The sequence below is a fragment of the Diabrotica undecimpunctata genome, chromosome 5, assembly GCF_040954645.1.
Source record: "Diabrotica undecimpunctata isolate CICGRU chromosome 5, icDiaUnde3, whole genome shotgun sequence".
Taxonomy (NCBI): Eukaryota; Metazoa; Arthropoda; class Insecta; order Coleoptera; family Chrysomelidae; genus Diabrotica; species Diabrotica undecimpunctata.
This window is the reverse complement of record NC_092807.1, coordinates 124,104,915-124,132,534: the sequence shown is the minus strand read 5'-3', so window position 1 is coordinate 124,132,534 and position 27,620 is coordinate 124,104,915. Positions and strand designations below refer to the sequence as shown.

Genomic DNA, 27,620 nt, shown 5'->3' with positions numbered 1-27,620 from the left:
GTTTTATTTAATTGTAGGTACCCACTGTACGAATTCTCTTATCGATATCAAATTAGTATCTGAACTGATACACATGAGAATTTATACACATCAAATAAATTTTATAGACATAAACGATTCAAATGTTTATTATTATAAACTTGATTTAACCGTTTATATTAAATAGGAGTATATTATATTTTATTCCATCGTTAGATACTTTTAAAATAAACCTCGTAGGAAAACATAGAGATAAGAAACAATTCTAATAAACTCGGTCGGTTTTAACTTTACTAACATTAAATTAGTTATTTGGGTGATTTCATGTCAACGTTATCAAGAGAGTATGAATTTTCTCGGATTTCAAGTGGATCCTATGGAATCGATGTTAGTTTTAAGCACAGATCAAAACGAGAGGTCATCAAAATGACTGGTCTAATAAGTTTGATAGTGTTTGCTCTGGTTACTACTGTTGTGTATGGTGTACATTATTCGCAGAATGATGGTCCTACATTCCGGTACTTTGAAAGTGTTGAATCTGGCAACGAAAATGACAAATATAAAAAGATATCAAGTAAGTTACATTTTTATTAAATAATATACTTTATATAAATATATATTTTTTATTTATTGGATTTGATAGCAACTGCAGTTAGAGATTTTCAAATATATTTTTCAATTTGATAGATTATATGAATATTTTTTGACTAGTGTGACTTTTTCAATAATTATTTACTTATTGGATTTATTTATTCACTTGTCTTGTACTGAGCAAATTTTCTAATTACAGGTTGATTATAATAGGTCTAATTCACCATACACATATCTCCCACTACATTTTTATCAGCCACGCTATCTAATCTTTCCAAGAACGATGAGCAATTCTTTGTGTTTATTTACGGTATCTCCGTTAAACGTGTAATAATATTTTGATCAATATAGATAAATGATAATATTTTGCACATCGTTAAAATAAATAAACAAAATAATATAATTAATTTTGAAAGTTAGAAAAATAATTGCTTAAATCGGAAATCCCAACAGCAAATAGCAGCTATATTATCTTTATTCGCTCATCATTGGATTAATATGTTCTTCTTGCTATATTCATTGACCATACGTCGTATTTGTGATCTTCCTTTTACCGCTGATTGATTCAATCAACGCTTCTACTCACCTGTTTGCTCAAGGTCCACTGTACGATTATATTATTTTTTCACCTTTTATCTTAAAATCTGATGTTGTGATCTGTTTTACTATTTGTCTTATTGCATTCTCTTATTTTAGTCTTCCCTCTTAGCCATTTCTTTGTCTTTTTATCCTTTAGATTTATTAATGACAATTGCTTTTCTAGGGGTTTTTGTGTTCTATGTCTATCAACATTTGTGACCCATAAGTAAGAATATTATATATGCCATGATTATTAATATAATGCCTCTCTCTCATTTAAAAATATAACATTGAATCCAATTTAAAATCGCCTAATTTCAGTCCTTGAATAGCAAATCCATGTAAAAAAATAACCTTTATTATTCTTCTTCTTGCTTTGCCCTATACGTTTCGGACGTTGGCTATTAACAAGGCTATTTTGACTTTGTTTACGGCACCTCTGAACAGTTCGGTCGATGTTAGTCCGAACCATTGTCGCAGGTTATGCATCCGTGAGTGTCGTCTTCTTCCCGGTCCCCTCCTACTGTCGATTCTTCCTTGGACTATTAACTGTAGCAGCCGGTACTTAGTATGCCTCATGACATGTCCGAAGTACTCAAGCTTCCGTTTCTTTACGGTGAAGATTATTTCTTTGCTTTTGCCTATTCTCTGCATTACTTCCACGTTAGTGATGTGGTCTGTCCAGGATATCCGAAGAATACGGCGATATATCCTCAGCTCAAAGGATTCTAGTTTTTTCAGGGTGGCTTCCGTTGTGGTCCATGCCTCTGCTCCATAGAACAAGACCGGGAAGACATAACACTTGACCAGTCTTAATTTTAGTTCCATTGACATTTTGCTTGTGAACCACTGTTTGATATTGTTAAACGCGTTTCGCACTTTTTCAATTCGTGATCTTATTTCTGTTGACTGGTCCCATTGTGTGTTGACTGTGGTTCCAAGGTATGTGTATGTCTCCACTTGTTCTATTTTTCGGTTGTTTAATGTCAATTGCATCGGAAGTTGTTGTGTTCTGCTAATGAGCATGCATTTAGTTTTGGTTGTATTGAGTTCTAAACCATATTTTTGACTTGCTGTGTGTATGCTTTGCATGAGTCTTTGAAGCTCGTTGCAGTCATTTGCGATAATAACTGTGTCGTCAGCATATCTAATATTATTGATTACCTCTCCGTTTACTTTGATACCCTCCGAAACTTCTCCCAGTGCTTCTCTGAAGATTTGTTCAGAGTATATATTGAACAGGAGCGGCGAGAAGACGCATCCCTGTCGTACACCCTTTTTAATATCTATCTTCCCACTGTGTAAGTTGCCCATCTTTATCTCAGCACTTTGGTTCCAATAGAGACTGGTTATTATGCGCAGATCCTTGCCATCAATATGCATCTTCCTGAGCATTTCCATCAGTTTATCATGTTTGACCTTGTCAAACGCCTTGGAGAAGTCGATGAAGCACAAGTGGACGTCCTTGTGCATATCTCTGCATCTTTGAATTAAAACTTGCAGACTGAAGATCGCCTCTCTTGTGTCCAATGCGCTTCGGAATCCGAACTGTGACTCCGATATATTTGCTTCGCATTTGTTATATATTCTATTGTGTATGATTTTGGTGAAAACTTTGGTAATGTGATTTATCAAGCTTATTAAGCGGTGTTGATCACAGTGTTTTGCACTTGGTGTTTTAGGTATGGCTACAAAGGTCGATCAAAGCCATTCCTCCGGAATCTCCCCTTTGTCGTAAAAGGTGTTAAAAAGGCCTGTCAGAAAATCGAGGAAGTGGTCATCCGTTTCGCATAAGAGTTTTATGATCTCGCCCTGTATGTTGTCGGGACCTGGTGTTTTGTCGTTTTTTAGCGATGAAATGGCTTTTTCCACTTCAGACCTTAGTATTTCGGGTCCAGTCATGTCGTCATCTTGGTCCACTGTCGCTCTGCGTTTATCGTTAAAAAGTCGTTCTACGTAATCTTTCCATGTGTCAATGAGCTTCAAGTCATCTGATATAAGGTTACTGTCTGCGTCTATTAGTGTCGGGTGGGGATTATTGGTTTTCTTTTTAGTTGTTAATTCTTTGACCTTTTTGTGCATGTTGTGGTAGTCATATCTTCTGTCGCACTCTTCGATTTCAACGCATTTCTCTTTCAGCCAGCGTTCCTTCGCTTCCTTTATCTTTGTTTTTATATTGTGACTTGTTTCTTGATACTTTACTTAATTTTTGCATTTGTGTTGTCTTCTTTCTTCCATAATATCAAGGATTTCATCCGTCATCCATTCTTTCTTCTTTACGCGCTCCTTTCTTCTTTATTATTATAATAGGTTATATAAAAAATGTAAGTGAACTTTTATACAATTTTGTTTTATAGATATGTTATTTCAGATTCTACTATATGGACTTACGAATGCAAATCCGAACAATGTGAAAGAAGACCAACTAACACCGATGAAATTAGGGTATCCCTAGAACAGTGTAATATGTTATGCAGTAGTCCATCTTTATGGCCTAAACCTAGATCAGTTAACATATCAAACAAATCCGTTTCTTCTTTTTTAAAGAATCAAATAAAATTGAAAACCAATAGTCCTTATTTAATTAAAGATGACTTAAAGCAAGCTTTCAGAATTTTCATAAATTCTATTCCAGAAGAAAATATATTTCGAACTCAAGATGAAGTCGATGTCGCAGATATTTATATTAATCTGACCGTTACAACAGAAGAAAATAAACCAAAACTGGATACGGATGAGTCTTACACTCTTTCGGTAATAAAATCAGATACTAATATAACGGTAAACATTTCGTCTACGACCTATTTCGGAGCTAGGCACGGTTTAGAAACGCTCAGTCAGCTAATTTGGTTAGATAGCGTTTCACAAAAACTTCTAATATACCATGATATTTCTATAAGAGACAAACCTATGTTTCCTCATAGAGGCTTGATGGTAGATACGGCTAGAAACTTTTTTCCTATGAAACAGCTCTTAAAAGTAGTAGATGGTATGGCTGCTAATAAATTAAACGTATTCCATCTGCATTTAACTGATTCTGTAAGTTTTCCCATTGTACTTCCTAATAATCCTTGGTTGGCGAAATATGGAGCTTACAGTCCAGAAAAAGTCTACACACCAGAAGAAATAAAAAGTAAGTAATTTAAAAATTGTTGGTATTATTTTTTTTTCATCGCAAATTGAAGTTACGGTTATAGATTTCAAAATCAGTCGATAAATATAAATCTTTTAACTGAAAACAAAAGTCTACTTATAATCCTTTTTAATTTTATTAAGTTTTAAATGATGATATGTTTCTGCGACTCGTTTCGGAGTTTACAATTTAGGTCCATCGCCCACAGCGCAATTGTTGTAAAACTACGGTTTGAAACCGATTGCGTTTCCAACCGATTGCGCGTTACCTAACAAAATTGCCAGAAATAGTTCATTATAACATATCCAAACGGTCGGCAGCAACTATCGCAAGATTAAAAAGTAGCCACGGTGCTGTTCCTGCTCACTTGACTAGATTAAACGTTATAGAATCAGGAAAGTGCTCATGCTTTAATATTTTTTAATAGGGTGATATTAATCACATCCTGTTCAGATATATTATTAATCACTCTCAGCTACATTTTATAAAAACCTGGTTAAAAGTAATGTGCAACTTCCAGTAAACATAACTCACCGACTGTCACTGAATTAGAAATCAATATACGAACTCATATGTAATCACTTATAACCAACAGGATATATAATATAAATTTATTAGAATCAAATTTCAATTTATAAATATAACATAAATCATTTAAAAATCTGTGGCAAATGGAGTAGCTTTCATGCCAAACACACTAGATATCATCATCATCATGGAAACCAGTTACAGTTGGATAACCTTGTGGGCGAATCCACGTTCTTATACGCCGCCGATATCACAAAATACTTAGAATATGGGCAGTGTAAAGGCACGGGGATTCCCAATCCGACTGTATCTGGATTCCATGATAATGATGGTAATAATGATAGTGTGTTTGACATGGAAACTAGTCCATTTGAAATAGATTTTCGAATGATTTATGTTAAAACTTCATTGTAACAAATTTATATTATATATCTGGATGCATATAAGTAATTACATACGGGTTTGTATATTCATTTCTGATTCAGTGACAGTAGGTGAAATATGTTTACTGGAAGTTACACATTACTTTTAATCAGGCTGTATTTTTAATACATCTGAACAGAATGTGATTAACATCACACTGAAAAATTTTATCTCATGAGCACTTTCCTGATTCTATAATGTTTAATCTAACCAGGTGAGCAGGAACAGCACGTTGACTAATTTTTAATCGTGTGACAGTTACTGTTGACCATTTAGATACATTATAATGGAATATGTGGGGTAATTCTGTTAGAGATGATTACGTACGATGAATTTTGAAATAATGATTATTTGATGTATTCACCAAGATTTTCCATCTGTCTTGTCCGTTAAAATGTATTTTTTGATCATAAAATTTTATTAGATCTGTTACTGTGTAAATATATTCTTGTATATCAGAATGAGTATAATCCTTAGCAAGCTCGTCTGCTATTTCATTACCTTTTATCGCGGTGTGAATTTTTGCTCAAATAAATTATACATCTTTGTTTATAACTTTATGTTTAATGTCACATATTAGCTCATATGTCTTATGGTTTAACTCAGTATTATTAGGTCAGCTAAGAACTGACTTAGAATCCAAGATGATCACAGCATCTTGCAAATTTTCGTGCTCTAATCAGTTGAGCTTTTCTAATATAGTCCGTTCGCTATTCCCAGTCCGAACTGTCTAGTGAATTGAGTAATTATTTTTTGGCGAAGTTAGTTACTTTTTGACAGACAAAAAGTGGCTGGAAATTACTATACAACTAAGCAGACGTACTCATAGCCAATATTAATAATAAACAAACTAAATAGTAAATAAAATAGAATTTTACAAATTACTGACAATCAATATTTATTTATCTGCACCATATAATAAATAGTTATGTTAAATTTTAACAACAAAAACATATTTTTAAAAAAGATACTACCCAAAATTTTATGGGTTTAGTATACACTTCCATTATTTATTCTAATTCTTCTTTTTTTTAATGAAAGAAGTATGTAATAAAAGTTTATTTAAGCTGTTAATACTGTGAGCTAGGAACTTTTGTGTTGTAGGTTTCCAGCTATGAATCTGTCAAAATATACCCGAGTTGAGTGAATGGACCTTAACTACTATTTTTACAGTGTAGATAGAGCAATGTGGAGGAAGTTTTATTTTAAATGATTTGTTATTGGTAGGAATGATACTGCCGGCCCTACCTCCTTCTCATCGTTCAGTTTAGAGCCATCTGTGTAAAGTTATAGTTATAGTATAAAGTTATAGTTTTATTAGTAGGTATATTCACTCAATATGGAGTTCAGCAACGTGTTTATTTATTTTATGTGAATCTGAGTATTTCGGAAATATAATATTTGGTTTTTTGGCGACCTTATTAAATTCTAATTTAAAGAGTTGCATAGGTAAACAAATTTGTTGGTAATGTAGCCAATAAATCATTGGTTTCCAAAAAGGCATCCGCTAATGGTGGGTGAATTTTCCAATAATTGTTTACTAGATTTTATATGGATAATTTATACAGCATACTCAGTAAGCCACTTGTTGTGGCCCTTAATTTTAATACATAATTTTGTTGCCAATAAATTTCTCCAATTTTCTAGTGGCATTTCATTACTTTGAGCAAGTACCTAAGGGCATAGTATTGATTTCATAGCACCCAGTGTTAATCTCAAACTTTTAAACTGAATGCGATCTACAGAAAGACGGCATTAGATTTAACTTCAATGCAGGTCATCTGCCAGCCGCTTTTACGTATTTCAACTTCATTAGATATCATCAGATCGACATAATATGCAGTTGCTCTACAACGAAATTAAAATCTCCCGTCATAGGACAATAATTATAAAAATAATTATTTTCAGACGTTTAAATGCCATCTAATAACAACAAGAGAAATCACAAGATTTCGTACCTGGCGAAACTAAATTCAAATTTTTACCACTGCCTTTTCTACAACTTGCGAACAGACAGATTGATGAGTTAGTCGACAAGGAAATCTATAATATGCATTCCACATGCCGTTCATCACGATAAAACTTCTTAGTGATTCTTAGTCAAAAATTTGAATTTAGTTTAGAAAAGTAGGAAATCTTAGGATTTCTAATGTTAAATACGATCTGTTTTTAGTAAAAGTGTATCGCTTACTGATCCATATAACATGTATTCGTAATTCAAAACTGATCGCATGTAGGTCCTGTAAAACATCATTGTAACTTTGGGATCAGTACCTCATCTCCTGCAATTGACGCAAGGGAATCGGGCTTAATACAGACCCCTGTGGTAATCCCATGTAAGTTATTCTTGGACCATATTAATGACTCCTGTGGTCTCTGATATATAAAGTTTCAAATAAGTCTATAATCGATTTTGTTTGATTTTTTCTCATGGTGCTTTGCAATTTTTTGTAGCACATTATTATATAAATATCTAGTATATTTGGTACATTTTAGGATATAAGTACTTTAAGATTAGTCTTATTATACAGAAATTAAAGACTGGTCAAAAAATCTTATTTAGAATATTTTGAATGGGATAAAGAATTAATAATAACTGAATAATTGAAAAAAATGACGGATATTTCTATTTTAATCTTTTTAAATCTTTTTAAGATTTTATTTTAATTTTGTGTACACATTAAGATTGGCAGTTGGAGATAAGTAAAAATGAGGAGAGTATTACAAACAATATTAATCTATTGATTTTTCAGAATAAGAAATAAATTTTTCACTTTGGAAATTTAACGAAAAATCTGAACATAATGTCATCTGTTTAAATATCTATGGTAACCAAGAAATCTATTTGTAAACAAAAGCATTGTTTTTTTTTGTTTTTTTTTTCAGAAAAACTGAATAACTATTTTAAAAAATAATTTTTTAAATTTGTATTTCTTATAGAAATGGCTACTGTAAGGCCGGCATCACTTTCGAAGCACTACCTTCATTCATTTATTTTCCATTCATCCACATTCACACTCCATTCGTCAGCAAGGAGCTCCCTGTCTCGTTCCAGGTAGCGCGTAGCAGACCTTCATCGCTTCTAGTACGGCATCACTCCCAGACGGACATTTCCTCCTTCTCCACAGTTTGTCGAGCTGTCTTTCTTCGTCTTCTTTTTTCTTGATCATTGCACGGTTTATAGTTGTGTATGCTAGTTCAACCTGATTTATTTTCAATCATTCTCTCGATCATTTCTCTGACTGTAACAAAACTCACACCTGTCTCTCTTTGCATTCTGTTCCTTTCTACTATCCATCTGTTGCAATCTAACATCGTATGTGTCACAGTGTCCGAGTTTCTAGAGTTAATGCATTTATCTGCGTCAGCCTTTCCGAACCTATGGAGGTAGGACCTAAAACCCCCGTGTCTTGTGAGCACCTGCGTCAGGAAATAATCCAGTCGCCTGTGGTCACAGTTCACCGAATCTCTTATATTCGGGATCAGCATTTTTGTCCACTGTGCCACATTCGCCGTGTTGTTCCATTCTTGTTGCCCTCTTTCAATTGACCTTTCCCTATCCTGCCTTCTCTCGGCCATAGTAAGGTTTGGGCCTCTTCTCTCATAGAACTTTTTTTTTTCAACGCCAAAACAATCAACGGAACACATCCAGTGATGATCCACAAGGCTACATAATAATCATGACGTGTTTGGATTCATGATGATTAGAGTTAGTTGGCCCATACTGGGCTTCTACTCAAATAGTGAAATGTCCTGAAATCAAAGAACATTGACTACAACGACCTCAGGATCATATCAAATTTATGCTATAAACAGCGAGTAATAGTACGTGTTAACGAACAGCTGTCAGAAGAAATTGAAATTAGATGTGGAGTAAGACAGGGATGCGTATTGTCGGCAATTCTTTTCAATGCCTACTCCGAAGAGGTCCTGAAAAAAGCTCTTGCGGGTGAAACAGCTGGAATAAAGGTAAATGGAGTTCCCATTAACAACATCGGATATGAGGACGACACTGTGATCTTAGCCGAAAACATTGAAGATCTTCAGAGACTGGTGACCAGAATACCAGAGTATGGAAAAGAGTATGGTCTAACAATGAATGTCAAGAAGACGAAATTTATGAGAATATCGAAAACTCAAAGAAATAACGAGAATCTTCTAATAAACGCAACCAACGTCGAACAAGTGGACAAATATGCATACCTGGGAACAATGATTAACTCCACAAATGATTACAATCAGAAGATAAAAATAAGAATAGAAAAGGCTAGAGCAAATTTCAACAAAATGAGAAGAGTTCTATGTACCAGGGATTTAAAACTGGAACTAAGAGTTAGGTTGGCGAGGTGCTATGTTTTTTTCGACTTTATTTTATGGAATGGAATCTTGGACCTTAAATGCGACATCAGTGAAAAAACTGGAATCATTTGAGCTGTGGGTGTACAGAAGAATTCTGAAAATATCATGGACAGAACACGTCACAAACAAAGAGGTTCTGGGAAGGATGAACAAAGAAATGGAAATTTTAAATTCAATAAAAACAAGAAAATTAGAATATCTCGGACATATTACACGTGGAGAGAAATACACCTTGCTCCAACTGATTATGCAGGGAAAGATCCAAGGAAAGAGAAGCATAGGGAGGCGTAGAATGTCATGGCTGTGCAACCTGAGAGAGTGGTATGGATGTACATCAAATGAACTTTTCAGAGCAGCCGTCTCAAAAGTCCGAATAGCTATGATGATTGCCGACCTCCGCCGCGGAGATGGCACTTGAAGAAGAAGAAGAAATAGTGAAGAAACAGTATAACACATTCCAGGATGATACAGATTCAACAGATTAAAGTTTTTCTTTCTGATAACGCAAAAATATATTAGAATCTGCTGCAGTCTTTGGAATGACAGATTTTAGTATCAAATCAATATATCTCATTCTGGATGGTGAATTTTGAGGACACTTCTTCACTTTATTGCAATTTAAAGACTCTATGATACTATATTACACTTTGAACTATTATACTTAAAACATGTATCACGAAATAAATCCATTTACCAATTTTAAACGCACGAAAACAAGAAAAAATATAATGAAAACAAAGAAAATTGGACTGCGTTTTTTGATAGTGGAAAGACTACATAACAGTCATTCACACATATTTGCTTGATTAACCAGTTTGACATTGTTAGCTCATATTTATATCTGGGATCATTTCACAATCACAGGGTCACTACAGGAAGAAATAACACATAGATGTAATCTAGTAAAAGTCTCTGTAGGAAAGATGGCCAAAATATGGACGGACTCTAAAATTCCACGAGCTCTAAAAATATGGTTGATCAGCTACTTAATATTTCCAATACTGACATACGAATGTGAATCTTGGACCTTACGACATGCGGAAAGAAGAAAGATAGACGTCTCTGAAATGTTTTGTTGGAGAAGAATGTTATGAATTCCATGGACTGCCCATAGGACAAATTATTTAATTTTATATAAACCAAACATTAGCAAAGTCCATATGTAACAATTTATATACTTTGAGCATGAGAGCAGACACCGAAAACATGGAAAGACTTTTTATCCAAGGGTGAAGATGAACAAGTTACCACTGAGTGTTTGCTGTTTTAAACTAGTCGTCCTTCATAATCTAAAAATATTCCTACAATATACAGTAATATGTAAATATTATGTTTATTTTGGATCATGATACTATAACATAACAAGATAGGTCAACGCGCATGTTCTTGCATCTCTCTCGCACATCTGTAACGTAAGCCCGAGACAACTTTAATGATGCCAAGTTAAATGCTCTATCTGTTGCTATTCTATGTGCTTCAAAACGTAGTGAATGAGATTTTTATTTATTCATTGATGTAGTAAAGACTTTGTATATTATATTGTTATATAAATTTTGTGGTGAAAACATTCAGTTTATTGTGTTAATATCACCTAATTTATTTATCGTACGCAACTTCCTCTCGACTACCTGTAGCTACTTTATAAAGAAGACTAATTATTTGGTTGCCATAATGTATTGTGCAGTGGTGGGTTGTTTAAACAATTAAAATAAAAAAAGTAAATCTTTTTCGAAGTGTCGTTTTTTTGTGTTTCCTAGAGACAAACAAATGCGTAAAGTATGGGTCTTCAAATGTTTTCAGCGAGACAAATTTAAGGTAGAAACCGCGAGAATATGATCAAAATATTTTACAGAAGCTGACTATTGTTTAAAAGCGACACTATAGTGAACTATTACTACTAATAGTATAATTAATTATGAAATTGTCACTAAAGAGATCTTTTCCTCGCTAAACCTTCCTAGTGGCGATACAAAAATTAACCCTGAAGATTTAATTGACAGTCATCGAGATTTTATTAATTCAAATATAAAAGAACTGGAATGGGATGGATTGGAAAATTTAGCCGGTTTTATTGCATTTAAGTTACAAAAAAAAATACTTGGATATATTCCGGACGCTAACGATAAATCCTTTACTTGGGTAAACCACGTTTCTGAGGGTGGTTTACTCAAACCAACACTGGAAATTGTAACTAAATGTAGTGAACTGGAACATATTTTTCATAGTTATAATGGCAACAAATTAAAAATAACTAAAAATTATTTAAAAAACCTAATAGAAGCTGCAAAATATGTAAATGTTAGCGAAGATGTAAAATTACTTTTTTTATATGTAAAATGTATTTTAAAATACTAATTCTATTTAAAAATATTAAAAATAATTACAATATCCGCAAGAGAAAAATCACGAAGATTGTAAAATAAATGTCTAAATGATATTCATAAAGTCTGAAGTATGACCTGTTTTCCTTGTTTCAAATTCTTTACATTTTACCGGCCTTTTATATTTAATTTATGTTTTGTAGCAATATCTATTTTGTTTGTAATACACACAATCAATTTGAAGATTCATATATTTCTTTAATTAATTTTACAAATTACTTAATAATTTTCAAACCACGTTTTCAAAGAAGGTAACTAGTTATGACTTCTTAATGCAAGATATACATTATACAGCTTGAAAAACTCAAAATGCACTGATTTTTACTTCTTAAACAAACAATTAGTGATAGAAACTCTGGATATTATTATTGATAAACTGGTCATACTTTATAATCTTTGCCTTATCGAAGGAATTTTTCCCGATGTATTAAAAGTAACAAAAGTGTTACCGCTACTCAAAAAAGGATCTCCAGAAGAAATTGAAAATTATCGCCCTATTTCTATTATTCCCATTCTTGGTAAAATGTTTGAAAGTATTTTGAATAACCGCTTAATAGAGTACATAGAAAAGTACAAAATACTTCATTGTAATCAATATGGTTTCAGAAAAAAATGCAGCACTACTCAAGCAATTCAGGAAATTGTAAGGGAAGTAGTTGATGGCCTAGAGAGAGGTCACTTCGTGTCTTTAACATTGTGTGACTTATCTAAGGCTTTTGATTGTGTCTCACACACTTTACTTTTAGACAAAATGCACAAATATGGCATAATTATTAAACAGATTAAAATTAATAAACAGAAAACAGGCCGTTTTTTTAAATAATAACTACTCCAATTTTCACAATGTTGAACATGGAGTTCCCCAAGGGTCTATATTAGGACCTACATTTTTTCTTCTATATCTCAACGATATATTTCATTATACCCACCCCTTAAGGTGTATATGTTTTGCAGATGATACAACCGTTATTAGTACCGACCAGAATCAATATAATTTAAATAACAAAATAGGAAACGATGTGCTTAAAATTAAAAACTGGTTTACACATAATAAACTAAAACTAAACGAGGATAAAAATCAAAATATAGTTTTCAGTTCAGATCAAAGACACATTTTTGGATATAGCATCAAATTGTTAGGGATTTTTATGGATGACAACTTAGATTGGGGCATCCATATAGACAACTTAAGTTCTAAACTCGCCAGTACAATATTTGTAATGCGTAACCTGGTTTATTTGGTACCTAAAGTTACCCTTAAAATGTGTTACTTTTCATTGTTTTATAGTCATATACAATATGGAATAGCTGTTTGGGGCAACTCTGGTCATGCCGACAGAATATTTAAATTACAAAAGAAGGTGGTGAGGATACTTGCTGGAGCGGATTTAAGGGATCATTGTAAACCATTATTTTTGAACATGGGTATTATGCCTCTACCTTCGCTTTATATGTATGCAACACTGTTGGAAATTCACGATAATAAAAATAAGTTTACTATAAACTCCCAATTACATGATCATCTAACAAGATCGAGGGATTTAATTAGGTCACAACGATTCAGACTATCAAAGAGCACAAAGAATTCAATTGATATTCACTTGTATAACTATCTGCCTAACGAAATAAAAATTCTGTCTCCACCACTGTTTAAAAATAGGATCAGAAAGCATTTTTTAACATATTGTTTTTACTCAAAGACAGAATACCTCAATACACCTTTATAACGTGTACCCAGTTTGGTCAGAATACTGTCGATTTACTATCTACATATCACATTGTATTATTGCTATTAAAATGTACGAAGTTTTATGTATTAGTTTATTTAGTCATCGATTCGGGAATATTCTTAATTATTTGCACATTTTTGTTACTTCCATATTTCAAAGATTTTTTATGTGACAGTTTAGGTTTGTTTTTTTTTTTGGTTAGAGATTTTTTTATCTTAAATTTTTAATTTTAATTCTTCTGCTAATACTTACATATGTATATTACTTTAGCCAATATGGTTAAGTTAATTTTAAGTTTACATTATTATATCTTTTATTGTATTTTTTATACGGACTTCAAACTTTATGTAAAGTGGTCAATAAACGTTCTATCTATCTATCTATCTATGGCATCGAGGTATACTTACCGTTAACAGTGTAAGTTTCGAAGTTGTTCATTACAGTAATGGAACAACGTTGCCATATGATGCATCGTTAAAATAAGATCCACACAAGTCCCCTGGCATTGTCTCGCTATGACATCATGCGCAAAGTCGATTAAAATTACAACGCAAGTGAGCTTACCTTGTTTGTTATAGTATCATGATTTGGGATTAAGCCGCAATTGATTGAAATGAAAATTGCAGAAAAATTTTACAGTTGTTGCATTTTCGTTTATATTTTGAATAATATTTGCATACCTCTGGTCTATTCTGCTGCAGTGTTTTTTAAATATCAACTGTTTTTACTGTGTCAATTGCTTTGTGAAAGTTAACACAAATAAGATTCAGAGTTCTGTTATATTCGATAAACTTTTCGACTAGCGTTTTAAAGTACTGCATATGATCATTCCGTCATCTAATGAAACTCTTCTTGTTCTCTTAATTGGCAGAAATTAAGCTTTAATTTCAATCTATTTGCCCGTATTCGACTAAAAAGATTGTATAGGTGATTGAGTAAACTGGCCGATAGTTTTTAAGATCTCATTGATCTTATTTTTTATGAAGGAGAATGTTCACCGAATTTTTCTATTTATTTGGGATGTTTTCATTACGCAGATAAATTAAAAAGTTAGTAAAAAGTAGATTTATACGCTTAGATAAGAAAAAATAACTTTATTGTAGTTGTAATAATATGTCATATATGTATTTAAACACAAGATATTCAAATCATAATAATTGTTTGTAATAATTTATATACTTTTTCTTTATAGGTTTGGTAGAGTATGCCAGAATCAGAGGCATCAGAGTAATTTTGGAAATAGACGTTCCAAGTCATATAAATGAAGGTTGGAACCATGCGAATAAGGTTGACGACAAAATAGTAATATGTGGTGAAGGAGACGTAAATGGTGGCCACTTAAATCCTGATAACCCAAGAAGCTTTAAACTGTTAGAATCCATTTACTCGGATCTTATTCAATTAGGCACCGATAACGAAACTTTTCATGTTGGAGGCGATGAAGTGGACTTAAATTGTTACAGAAATACAAACTCTGCTACTCATTTTCCCGGCCCATATGAGTTCTGGGCTGACTTAAATAACAAAATATTTAAAACTGTTACTCAAGCTTTTAATAATCAACCACCAAAAAATATTATTATATGGTCAAATGATCTAACCAGTAATTATATGTCGTACCTTAACTATACGAACAACCTTGTTGTCCAATATTGGTATGGACAAATTGATCCAATACTAAGAAATGGCAACAAGGTTATATTTTCAACGGTCTCAAACTGGTATTTAGATTGTGGATATGGACCTTGGAAATCAACTGAGAATGTAGGAAGTTGTGATCCATATAGGCATTGGAAAGCTTTTTATTCTTACAGACCATGGTACGAATATCATATGCATAGACAACAGGTCCTGGGAGGAGAGGCATGTTTATGGAGTGAACAGGTTAGTAACGTTAGGGACTAAGGTCTTATACTAAAAATCGATGTTAAGTTCTTGTAAACATTTATTAAGAGAAAGATTGAGCGACTGGTTTTGCTATTTACAAGCTATACAGCATCAGGTCCTCAAAAAACTAAATGCTGACATAGATGGTATAAAACCAAAAAAATTCATTAAAAGTAGTACTAATAATATAGACAGTAATATATCAGTCAGTTACATAAAAATATAAAAGATCGTCGTCAGCAATATACAGTATTAATTGACACAAACATGTAGTATGAAAGTCTAAGAATAGTATAAAATCTATACAACCGTAGTTACCTATATAACATGAAATATGTTTCAAAGAACCAGCTTCAGTCTGATGTTAACTGGTGTATATATTGCATAGTTGTTTAAGACCATAACCAATTCGCAATTTGTAAAAAAAAATTACTTTCCATGGATGAGATTCTTCAAAGAATATTCTTCAAAAAATAGCAAAGCTCCAGGACCAGACGAGCTACCAGCGGATATACTAAAGTTGATAGACGAAGATCGAATCCACTTGTTAGTAGACTTATTTAACAAGATTTACGAAAACAGTATAATTCCTGAAGAATGGCTAAGATCAACGTTTATCCCTCTTCCCACGAAGGCACATGCTAAGCAGTGCAGTGATCATCACACGATCAGTCTGATGAGCCACACCTTAAAAATATTCCTCAAAATAATTCACAATAGAATTTACAGAAACTTGGAAGAAGATATCGGAGAAACTCAGTTTGGATTTCGGAAGGGATATGGAACTCTCGAAGCATTATTTACCTTTAACATCTTGACACAGAGGTGTTTGAATGTGAATCAAGATGTATTTGCTTGTTTCATTGATTACAACAAGGCGTTTGATAACGTCAAGTATGACCAACTTTTAGAGATATTGCAAGCTAAACAGTTAGACACTCGCGATATAAGAATAATATCTACTCTGTATTATAATCAGAAAGCAGTCACACGCATCGAAAATAGCACAACAAATGAAATTCAAATTAAAAAAGGAGTTAGACAAAAATGTGTGCTGTCACCAATGCTATTTAATCTCTATTCGGAAGAAATTATGAAGAAAGCATTGGAGGAAGAAGAGATTGGGATAAAAGTTAACGGCCAACCAATTAATAATATTAGATACGCAAATGATATGGTTTTAATGGTGGAGACAGTAGACGACCTGCAAGCCATTTTAAACAAGGTAGTCACAGCTAGTGAAGATAAATGGTTAACAATGAACGTCAAGAAGACGAAATTCATAATTATTTCAAAAAAAAAAACAAAGATTGAATGCAAACCTGTACATTCACAATAACGAAATCGAACGGGTGCACAAATATAAATATTTGGGAACAAGCGTTAATAACAACAATGATATTACAGAAGAAATAAAAACTAGAATTAGAAAGGCTCAAGCTGCTTTTGTTAATATGAAGGACATTCTGGGAAGTCATGTCATTAACTTAAACCTGAAAATGAGATTGGTTAGATGCTACATATTCTCGATACTGCTGTACTGAGTATAGACTTGGACTTTAAACAAGAGCAATATTGATAAACTAGAGGCCTTCGAAATGTAGATATACAGAAGAATTTTATCCAAGAAAAGATTCAGGGCAGACGAAGCGTGGGGAGACGACGTATATCTTGGCTGCGCAATTTAAGAAACTGGTTCCAGTGCACATCTAACCAATTATTTAGAGCAACCGCTTCAAAGATACGAATAGCCATGATGATTGCCAAACTCCGTAGCGGAGAGGGCATTTGAAGAAGATGGATGAGATAACAACCGATAAAATGTCGCTAAAAGAAGCAGCTTGGGCTAATTCGATAAGTGGAAGACAATGCCATATATGTTGTAACTGTAAAAGAAAGTGTTTCACAGCTAAATGTAGTTGTAGAGGCAAGGGGTTATTGCGCAATTCCAATTGTCATGGTAGTTTAATTTTTTGCAATAAATAAGGTTATACATAATGTGTACTCTAAAAATTTAAAAAAAAAATCAATAATTCTTATGTTTGTTAAAACAATTTTCCCAAATAAAAACTTACTAACTTCTGCACGTGTCATATCAGAGTTATTTGACGTTGGCGATCATCATTGCTAAGATTTTTCGATCTTCTGCCAGATAATTTTAAGACAATTTAACCTAATTTACCTAGTCCGAAAATGCTTCCTAAGTGAGGTGGAGCTTTTTGAAGATGGCGCTTTGTAATTAGTTTTTTTTTCAATATCTTCAGAACGCTTCTATTTAAAAAATGAAAACTGGTTCGATTATTTATCCTTCAGAACTGAAATGATTTCATTAATTGTAAATTTCTAGTACCCGTCATAGGCGTCCCTTTTGGGTAGATCAACGGTTATTTTAACGTTAAAATAACTTTTTTGTCTTTAACTTTTAAGCATTTGTAATACTAGATTATTAAATTTTTAGGGATTGTGGTACTAAAAGATACTTTTTTTAAGTCGATAAAATACACCGTTGTCCAGAAAAATCGATTTGAAAATTTTTTGTTTTTTAATCATTAAAGTTAAATTAATATTTTTTGCACTAGTTGGCTTTGACCTGTCAACGAAAGTATAATCTACGTTTTTCATTGTCAAATTGGGGTAGGTTCACTAAGTTTATATTTAAGTATCTTACTTTGTGGCATTTAAATATAACAATTTCAATTTAACAAAAATGGTTTTTACTAATGAGGAATAAGCTGATATGCTTCAGTTTATGGCGGAATGAGGTGTACAGTATACCCTGAAAAATTTGCCAATTGTGATCTCACTTACACAACATTTCCAGCTCTTCATCTACGATTAAGAGAAACAGGATCAGTGATCCCAACAAATAATGAAAGACCATGACATTATTATGTAGCAACAGCACACGAAAATGTTATTTTAATGGAAGTTTAGGAAAATTCAGAAATTAGCGTTTGAAGACTATCTGACACGTATCTCACAATTTTAAAATCTTAGGAAATATCTTACACAACGAAAATTTATATCATTTTCATTTTACAAAGGTACAAGTACTGCTACAAGGAGATTTTCCTGCTCGTGAAGAATTCGCTAGATGGTTATAAAATCAGAAATTAAAATGATTATTCTTTTAGGTACATTTTGTTTTAGAGAAAGCTCATCATCATCATTACTGGCTCGACAACCCTTTTTGGGTCTTGGCCTGTTCTAGGATTCTTCTCCATTCCGATCTGTTTCGTGCTTTTTTTTTCCAGTTTTTTATTTTTAAGGTTGTTATATCATTTTCTATTTGTTCTAAGTATCTCAGTTTCGGTCTTCCTCTTGTTCTTTTTTCTGCTGGCATCTGTTTGAATATTTTGTTTGGTATTTCGCCTTCTTCCATTCTTTCTACATGTCCTATCCAACGCAGCCGTCCTATTTTGATGAATGTTATAATATCCGGATCCTGGTATATTTTGTATAGTTCAGAGTTGTATCGTCTTCGCCATATTCCGTTTTCTTTTGTGCCCTTATATATGTGTCGCAAGATTTTTCTTTCGAAGGTGGCTAACAACGTTTCCTCTCTTTTAGTAAGTGTCCAGGTTTCTGAGCCATATGTGAGTACCGGTCTTATTAGGGTTTTATATATTTGGCATTTTGTCTTTCTTGCGACGTTATCTGATCTTAGGTGTCTAATTAAGCCATGGTAACATTTATTTGCAATAAATATTCGCCTCTTCACTTCCTCCGTAACGTTATTATCAGACGTGACTAGGGATCCCAAGTATATAAAGTTTTTTACCTCCTCTATGTTGTATTTTCCTATTGTTATATTTTGTGGCTGCCTTATTTCTGCGTTTTTTCTTACCTGCATATATTTTGTTTTGGTCTGATTGATTTTAAGACCACTATTTTGTGCAGCTCGTTCTATTTGGTTGTATGCCTCTATCATTTCTCTTCTTCATCTTGCGATTATGTCAACATCATCTGCAAATGCTAGTATTTGCACGCTTTTATTAATGATTGTTCCTCGTGTATTGACTGTTGTGTCCCTCAGTATTTTCTCGAGCACGATGTTGAACAAGATGCATGATAGAGCGTCTCCCTGGCGTAGTCCCTTTTTCACATCTATTGTTTCCGTTAATTCATTTTGTATCCGGATTCTACTTTCTACTTTTAGAGATTCTTTTATCAGTTCTATTAATTGTGTTGGTATATTAAATTCTTTCATTGCTTTTATTAAGAATTCTCGGTTTATATTGTCATATGCGCTTTCAAAGTCTATGAAGAGATGATGGGTGTCGATGTTATATTCACTTGTTTTTTCGAGGATCTGTCGCAGAACAAATATCTGATCTATTGTTGACTTCTGTTTACAGAAGCCACTTTGGTATTTGCCAACTATTTTTTCAGCGTGTGGTCTAAGTCTTTTATAAATGACATTGGAAATTTATGAAAGACTTAGACCACACGCTGAAAAAATGGTTGGCAAAGAGAAAGCTACATTCACAAAAAAATGGAATTTTTATTGTGCATAATGCACAATATAATTCCTATGTTGGTGACAATCCCCACGTTGTTCAAGAATTTAAGCATCAGCATAGGTTTAGCATAAATGTCTGGATAGGAGTAGTTAACGATTATCTACTTGTGCCTGTGGAATTGCCTGCTCGTTTAAATGGTGTTGATTACTTACATTTTCTGCAAAGTGTTTTACTTAATTTAATAGATGATGTTCCTTTAAATGTTCGGCAAAACTTATGGTTTCTAGATGACGGTTGTCCGGCCCACTTTAGCAGAAATGTACGAGACTTTCTTGATAACTACGAATACCACTGGAATAAAAGAGGCGGTCCAATTGTTTGGTCAGCAAGGTTGCCGTATTTTAATCCTTGCCATTATTGTATTTGGGGATACATTTGGGGGATATATTTGCGCATCATACGTTTTTACAGGCGAAAACCTACAGTTTTTCGCCCATGAGAGCAAGAGAACCCAAGTCATACAAGAGAAATTGTAATAGTCGCCAATCGTTTAAGTGATATAAAATACAAAGACACTGATACTGGAACTGTAGAAAAGAGTTTACGACTTGCAAACAAAAGAATTGTTATGAATGAACAATCCGAGAAAATTTGTATGAACGTTTACAAAATCTGCAAAATGAGCCTGAAAATAGTTACTAAGGGAAGTATTATAAGAAAAGCGGCCTTTCTAACAGGATTTCCCTATTCTAAAAACAAGATCGGATGTTATCGTGACTGCTAAATGTTAAAGGAATTTGGTTTACGAGGAATACAAAAAAAATGTAATACCAAAAATTGATATTATATAGATTTGTGTTTTTTTACACCAAGCTTGGTGCGATATGAAGAATATGCCATAAAACCACTTTACGCAGACAGCTGAAAAAGCTTTATTGGATTTAATTACAAAATCGTTGATAAAACGAGTGGCTATTATGGAAATTAAGCACATAGTAAATTGGCATTTAAATAGTTTACATTATTTAGAAAAAATTCAAGAATACTGAAATCAGAAGTGAACAATTTATCATGAGACATGGTAGGTATAACATTCATGACACCGCTAGCAAGCATTGGACTAATAGTTCACTCAGGTTCCAGCTGAAGGCGTAACTACGAATAAATGTTTTCGAATGATTATTGTGCACTGTGGGCCTTTAAATAGTTGGGTGCTAAATGGGCTAAAGCTTTACGGAAAAAAATTGGTGTACATTATCGTCAGAATAGGAACTTTAGTATATTCGAAGAGTGGTTTAAGAATTCCTTCCATATATAACCCCCAGCAGTGTTGTAATTATGGACAATGCCAGCTAACACTCAAGACTTCTAAAAAAAATTCCGAACAGTTCATCCTCAAAAGAGAAACTACAAGATTTCGTCTCAGATTTTTTTGTATTTTGAAAAGATTTATAATAATAAACAATTACTTGAAGTGCTTAGTATTAAAACTTATGACAAACAGTATATACTGGTCACGGTTGCACAAAACTTGGCCATACACTGTTTTGAGATTACTAGTGACTTTTACTTTTGACAAGTAAAAAAATCAATTCAGAGAAATAATATTTTTTCAAAATTTGAGAGAAAATGATTGATATAATTCCATATGAACTATCAAAGATCACAAGTGCTGACTGGTAAAAAGCAATAAACCATGTATTTGGTGTAGAAAATGACAATTCACTTTAAGCAGTGGACAATTTATTATTGATCTCTTGGATAGTGAAGATAATAAAAGCTCGCCTGCAGACGAAATATTTTAGACAAGGTATGCTAATATGGTGACTATTTCAGTTAAAACCATTCAGTTTGTCATTATAAATTATTGCTGACTATTGTTTAAAACAATATTATTTTCTTAAATGTAAAATACTTTCCGCAGTTTTATTTATGTGACGTCAGGGTATCAGGGAAAAACGATGAATGTAAAAGATAAGCAAGGGAATCTGATAGTGGACGAAGACCAAATATGTGAAAGGTGGGAAGAATATTTCGAGGAGATGCTAAATGACGGAGTGACTGCTGAAGAAAATTATAATGTTCCTAATCCTCAAGCAGTAATAGAAGAAATACCAAAGCCCACAAGAGAAGAAATTGAAGAAATAATAAAAGATATGAAAAATCAAAAAAGTCCTGGGGAGAGCGGCATTGTGGCAGAGAACTTAAAATATGGAAGAGAGATTTTAATAAACCAACTTAGTGAGCTAATACTAGAAGTGTGGGATAAATCCATTATAACTCCTATACACAAAAAGGGAGATAGAACTGAATGCGCAATCTATAGAGGAATATCCTTGTTAAAGGTAATATATAAAGTGCTCGCCCTACTAATTAAAAAAAGGTTAGAAATATATGTAAAGAAGAATCTAGTGGAATACCAGCGAGGATTTTGCAAGGGAAGATCAACAACCAATCAAATTTTTATGCTAAAACAAATCCTGATCAATTGCTATGAATTCAACATTTCAGCACAAGTACTTTTCATTGATTACAAAGCCGCTTACGATACAATCTTCTTCTTCTGGTTCCTATCCGTTTCGGATGTTGGAAATCATATTGGCAATCATGACCTTGCTCGCTGCGGCTCGAAACAGCTCCGTTGAGGTTTTCTTAAACCATGTTCTTAAATTCCGCAGCCATGATATTCTCCTTCTACCGGGTCCTCGCTTACCTTTGACTTTACCTTGCAATATAGACTGCAGCAGGGAGTAACGGTGCTGATTTCTCATAACGTGTCCCAGATATTGCAATTTTATGCGTTTGATCGTAAACACAATCTCTGGTTCCTTCTTCATTTTTTGTAGAACTTCCTTGTTCGTGATCCTTGCTGTCCATGATATTCTCAGCATTCTTCTATAAAGCCACATCTCAAATGCTTCAAGTTTTTTAATAGTGGTGTCTGTAAGCGTCCATGCCTCCGCCCCGTACAACAACACAGAGAAAACATAGCATCTCAAATGTCTCATTTTTGTATCCAGGGATATGTTGTGACTTTTGAAGATGGCGCTCATTTTGTTAGAGACCGTTCTTGCCTTTCCTATGCGGCACTTTATTTCCTGTACATTGCTCCACTGTTCGTTTATAATAGTTCCCAGGTAGCAATACTGTTTTACTCGCTCTATCTGCGTCCCATTAATGTATAGATGAGCCCCATTTATATTCTCCTTGCTGACAATCATTTGTTTGGTTTTGTGGGTATTAATGTTTAGTCCGTACTGTTGACTGTACTCGTTTATTCTGTCCATTAGCCTCTGAAGTCCCTCTAAACTATCTGCTATCACCATGGTGTCGTCGGCATATCTAACATTGTTTACTCTTTCACCATTTAGAAGGATGCCTTCGTCTATTCCGTAAAGAGCCTCGTTAAAAATTTTTTCTGAGTAAATATTAAATATCAACGGCGATAGAATACATCCCTGTCTAACTCCGCGTAGTATTTTTATGTGATCTGTTTCTTCTCCGTTAATTTTCATGTATGCGGTCTGATTCCAGTATAGTTCTGAAATTATTCTGAGGTCTTTGTCATCCAGGTCTGCTTCTTTTAAAATGTTTATCATCTTTTGATGTTGAACTCTGTCAAATGCCTTTTCATAGTCGATTAAGCACGCGTATACGTCGCAGTTAACGTCCCTGCATCTTTGAATCAGTACCTGTACTCCGAAAAGTGCCTCTCTGGTACCCACTGCGTTAATGAAGCCGAACTGTCTGTCTGATATTTGTTCCTCGCACTTCTTATAAATTCTTCCATGGATGACTCTAAGAAACAGTTTCAACATGTGGCTCATTAGGCTGATTGTTCGATATTCTTCGCACTTTTGAGCCCCCTGTTTTTTAGGTATCGCTATGAATTCTGATTCTAGCCATTTATCAGGGATGATTCCTGTATTGTATATTTTATTGAAGACAGCCGTGATCCAATTTATTCCTTCATCCTCCAAGAGTTTTAAAAATTCAGCTTCGATATTATCAGGTCCTACAGCTTTTCTGCTTTTCATCCGTTTTATTGCTTCTTCTACCTCGGATTTAAGTATGTCCGGGCCCGTCATCCTCTCTGAAAATGGATGCCTATAATCCGTTCTTTGATCTTGAAAAAGTGTCTCCAAATATATTCTCCATTTGTCCTTCATCTCTTGGGTGTCAATGATTAATTTTCCATTGGTGTCTATGAGTTTCATTTGTGTTCTCTTTTTAAAAGTACCCGTTATTTCTTTTACCTTTTTGTGTACATTAAAATTGTCATGCTTGGCTTGTAGTCTTTCTATTTCTTTACATTTCTCTACAGCTTCTTTTTCTTTAGCTTCTCTTATTTTTCTTCTGATGTAAGCCTGCATTTTTTTGTATTCATCTTTATTTCCTTTAATTAACCTTCTGCGTTCCATTAAGTGAAGGATTTCTGGAGTCATCCAAGATTTCTGCTTTGTTTCTTTGTTTGGTTTTAGCAGATCTTGTTTAGTTTTCTTAATTATTCGTCGTCTAGACGTAGTCGTAGTTAGGTCTAGACTTTTTCTTTATTGTCTTCAGTCTCACATCCATGACTCCCACTAAAGGTATGTGGTCAGATTCAATGTCCGCTCCTGGATATGTTTTGACAAATTTAAAACTGTTTCTGAATTCTCTATTTACCAATATATAATCTATCTGGTTTCTAATTACGTTATGGGGTTTATCTGCTGGTGCCTTCCATGTATACAATCTCCTCGGTGGTAGTTTATAAAATGTGTTTAGAACCACTAGCTTGTTATCTTCTGCGAATATTTCTAGTCTGTCACCTCTTTCGTTTCTTTGTCCTAAGCCAAAAGGTCCGATTAGAGACGTTTTCCGTTCGGCCCCAAGTTTTGCATTGAAATCCCCCATTATGATGCTGACTTCGTGTTTAGGTATTCGTTCTAATATATCCTCTATGCTTTGGTAGACAGAAATAAATTAATAGAAACGTTAAAAGAATTCTTAGTGCCAAAAAATATTAAGATTGTTAAAAATGACAATAAGACAAATCATTTTTGCTGTGAAATGCAACAGTACAGTTTCAGAAAAATTCGAACTGAAAAAAGGTGTTCGCCAAGGAGACCCGTTGTTGTCTACATTGCTATTCCATATAGTAGAAACAGTTGTAAGGGTTAGTCTTTTATACAAAAGCACTAATGCTTATCATGTAGCTTATGATATGGTTCTCATTGCAAGAAATGGAAAAGAACTGGCACATATAGCAAAAAGACTGATTCGGGAAAGCTCTAAAATGGGACTGAAAGTTAATATTAATAAATCCAAGTACATGGAAATCTCGAGCAAAAAAGGAATAAACACCAGGGGATTCTTTAAACTGGAGGTGGAGGATGGATCAGTTGTAGAATTCAAGAAGGTGGATTAATATATGTACTTAGGTACTCTTATTGATCAGATATGTAAGGAAGAAACTAAAATTAACCTGAAACTGACCAAAAGCAATAGGTATGCTGGAGCCATAAACAAAATAGTTAAGAATAAAGATATATCTCGTATTTCAAAAATAAGCGTATACAAAACTATAATTACGCCCACAATGCTATATGCTGCCGAGACATGGACTATAAACAATTGACGCAGTACAGATTGGAAGCATGAGAAAGAAAAATACTTCGCAGAATGTTTGATGGAGAAGTAGAAAAGGGAGAATGGAGAAGACGAACTAATGCAGAAGTGTACCAATTGTATGCTAACTCTACAATAACAAATATGTGAAAAAACGTAGACTAGAATCGCTTGATCATCTAGAAAGAATGCAAAGTAATAGACTAGTCAAGAATATTGCTTGAAGAATACCTGAGGGTAAAAAAAAGAGGAAGACCAAAATAGAAATGGAGAGATGTAGTTAGCGGCTACTCGAAGTTCTTAAACATTCATACCGCCACTTTTTTGATGAGCGATAGAAATATGGAGGCAACTATATAAAAGCTTTTTTCGTAGAACAATAGAGTTTGGTAATAGGATGTAATAGTGCATAGTCGTCAAAACCTCAAGACGAAGAAAGATAGAACACCGACCAAAAAAACTCTGGCGAGAGGGTACGCTTTTTCTTTTAGGTTTTTAGGTTTTTAGGTAGATATAAGCCCAATATACACCGGGGTGAGTGAGAGCAGTATACACTTGGGAATGCTCACCCCAACACACGCAAACAAATAGGATTAAGGAAAAAAAAAGGATAGAATTGTTGCCCAGGCATATTATAGTTCCGAAGCTCCAAGGAAGTCCACAAAAAATAAAAAAAAATAAAAACAAAAAAACAAAAAAAAAACGGTCTCTATCTAAATCACTTTGGATTCATCCAATTTTTAAATCTTTTTCACTGTACATTTTTGTAACTTCAATTTCAACACAGACCAAATATGGAGGGCCCATCAGGCTCTACATATACCGTTTCAACGGACTAGGCCCCTAAGGCGGATCAGATGAATACTGATATTCTCGCGAAATCCGAGCACTGAGGTCTTGTGCGGCATACAAGGGCTCAGTGGCCGGACCCTACTCGGGTGCTCGGCCGGCGAGGAGAACAAAATTTATTTTGCCAAATCGGCGGCCGAGTGACCGAGCACACACTCTTTTCCGAACATAGAGTCGTCAGCCAAGGCTCTATGGTCGGAACACACGCTTTTTTCTTTTGTTTTAGGGACTCAAGTCCCGAAGTCATGATAGAGTAACTTCAATAGAGTCAGTAATGTAAATAGGGAGAAAATCCTAGATGTGGCTACCCCTAAAGTTAGGTGGCATAACCACAGTCATTAAAAACAGAGGGTGTTCCATTACACAGAACACCTTAAGTAACTTTCATTCACTCAGATCATAAGCCTCCTCACGTAAGTCACACGATGAGGAGGGATGGAGGAAAAACCTGGGGGTCAGATAGGTACCACTTCGACTAGCAAAGTGTGACCGGTTTGATCTTCGGACATGTGGATCCCATTCTTAGATTGGTATACATATGTTCCTAGGGGCAGGGTTGATCACTGCGTGTGCGTGTGAGGGGAATAGAGTTTGGTAATATTGTGAGACATATTTTGTATGAGATTTATTAGACGTATCTATGTATAATTTGGTTATATATTTTTTTTATTTCATTTTTCCCATTTCCTACCTTTAACATACAACTGAAAATATTTTGTTATAGGAGTTGTATTTAAAAATTTAAAACTATTTTCAGGTGGATGTGGAGTCTTTAGAAACAAGAATATGGCCAAGAACTGCAGCTATGGCGGAGAGACTATGGAGTGATATTCCTATTTTTGACACAAAAGACGTAGTTACCAGACTTTCTACTCAGAGGGATAGACTTATACAACGCGGCTTTAAAGCAGCAGCAATTTGGCCAGAGTGGTGTACGCAAAATCCAGGAAAATGCTAAAAATATCTGTGATAACGCAACTAAAATATTTCAAAACAAATAAATAGTGATATATTATCTAAGTTTTGTTGAAATGTTATTTAGTTTACATTAATATTTATGTAATATACATAATTAGGTAATCTTGTTTTAATAAATGATAAAGCGACA

The 27,620-nt window shown here is 33.8% G+C and overlaps 1 protein-coding gene across 1 annotated transcript; it reads left to right on the top strand.

Moving 5' to 3' along the window:
* The first annotated feature begins 74 nt into the window (after positions 1 to 74).
* Positions 75 to 27,620, top strand: LOC140441755 (chitooligosaccharidolytic beta-N-acetylglucosaminidase-like). Its single transcript, XM_072532655.1, has 4 exons — positions 75 to 553; positions 3,521 to 4,282; positions 14,896 to 15,587; positions 27,270 to 27,620. The coding sequence occupies exons 1-4, from the start codon at positions 304 to 306 to the stop codon at positions 27,468 to 27,470; spliced, it is 1,905 nt and encodes a 634-aa protein (XP_072388756.1). The 5' UTR covers positions 75 to 303; the 3' UTR covers positions 27,471 to 27,620.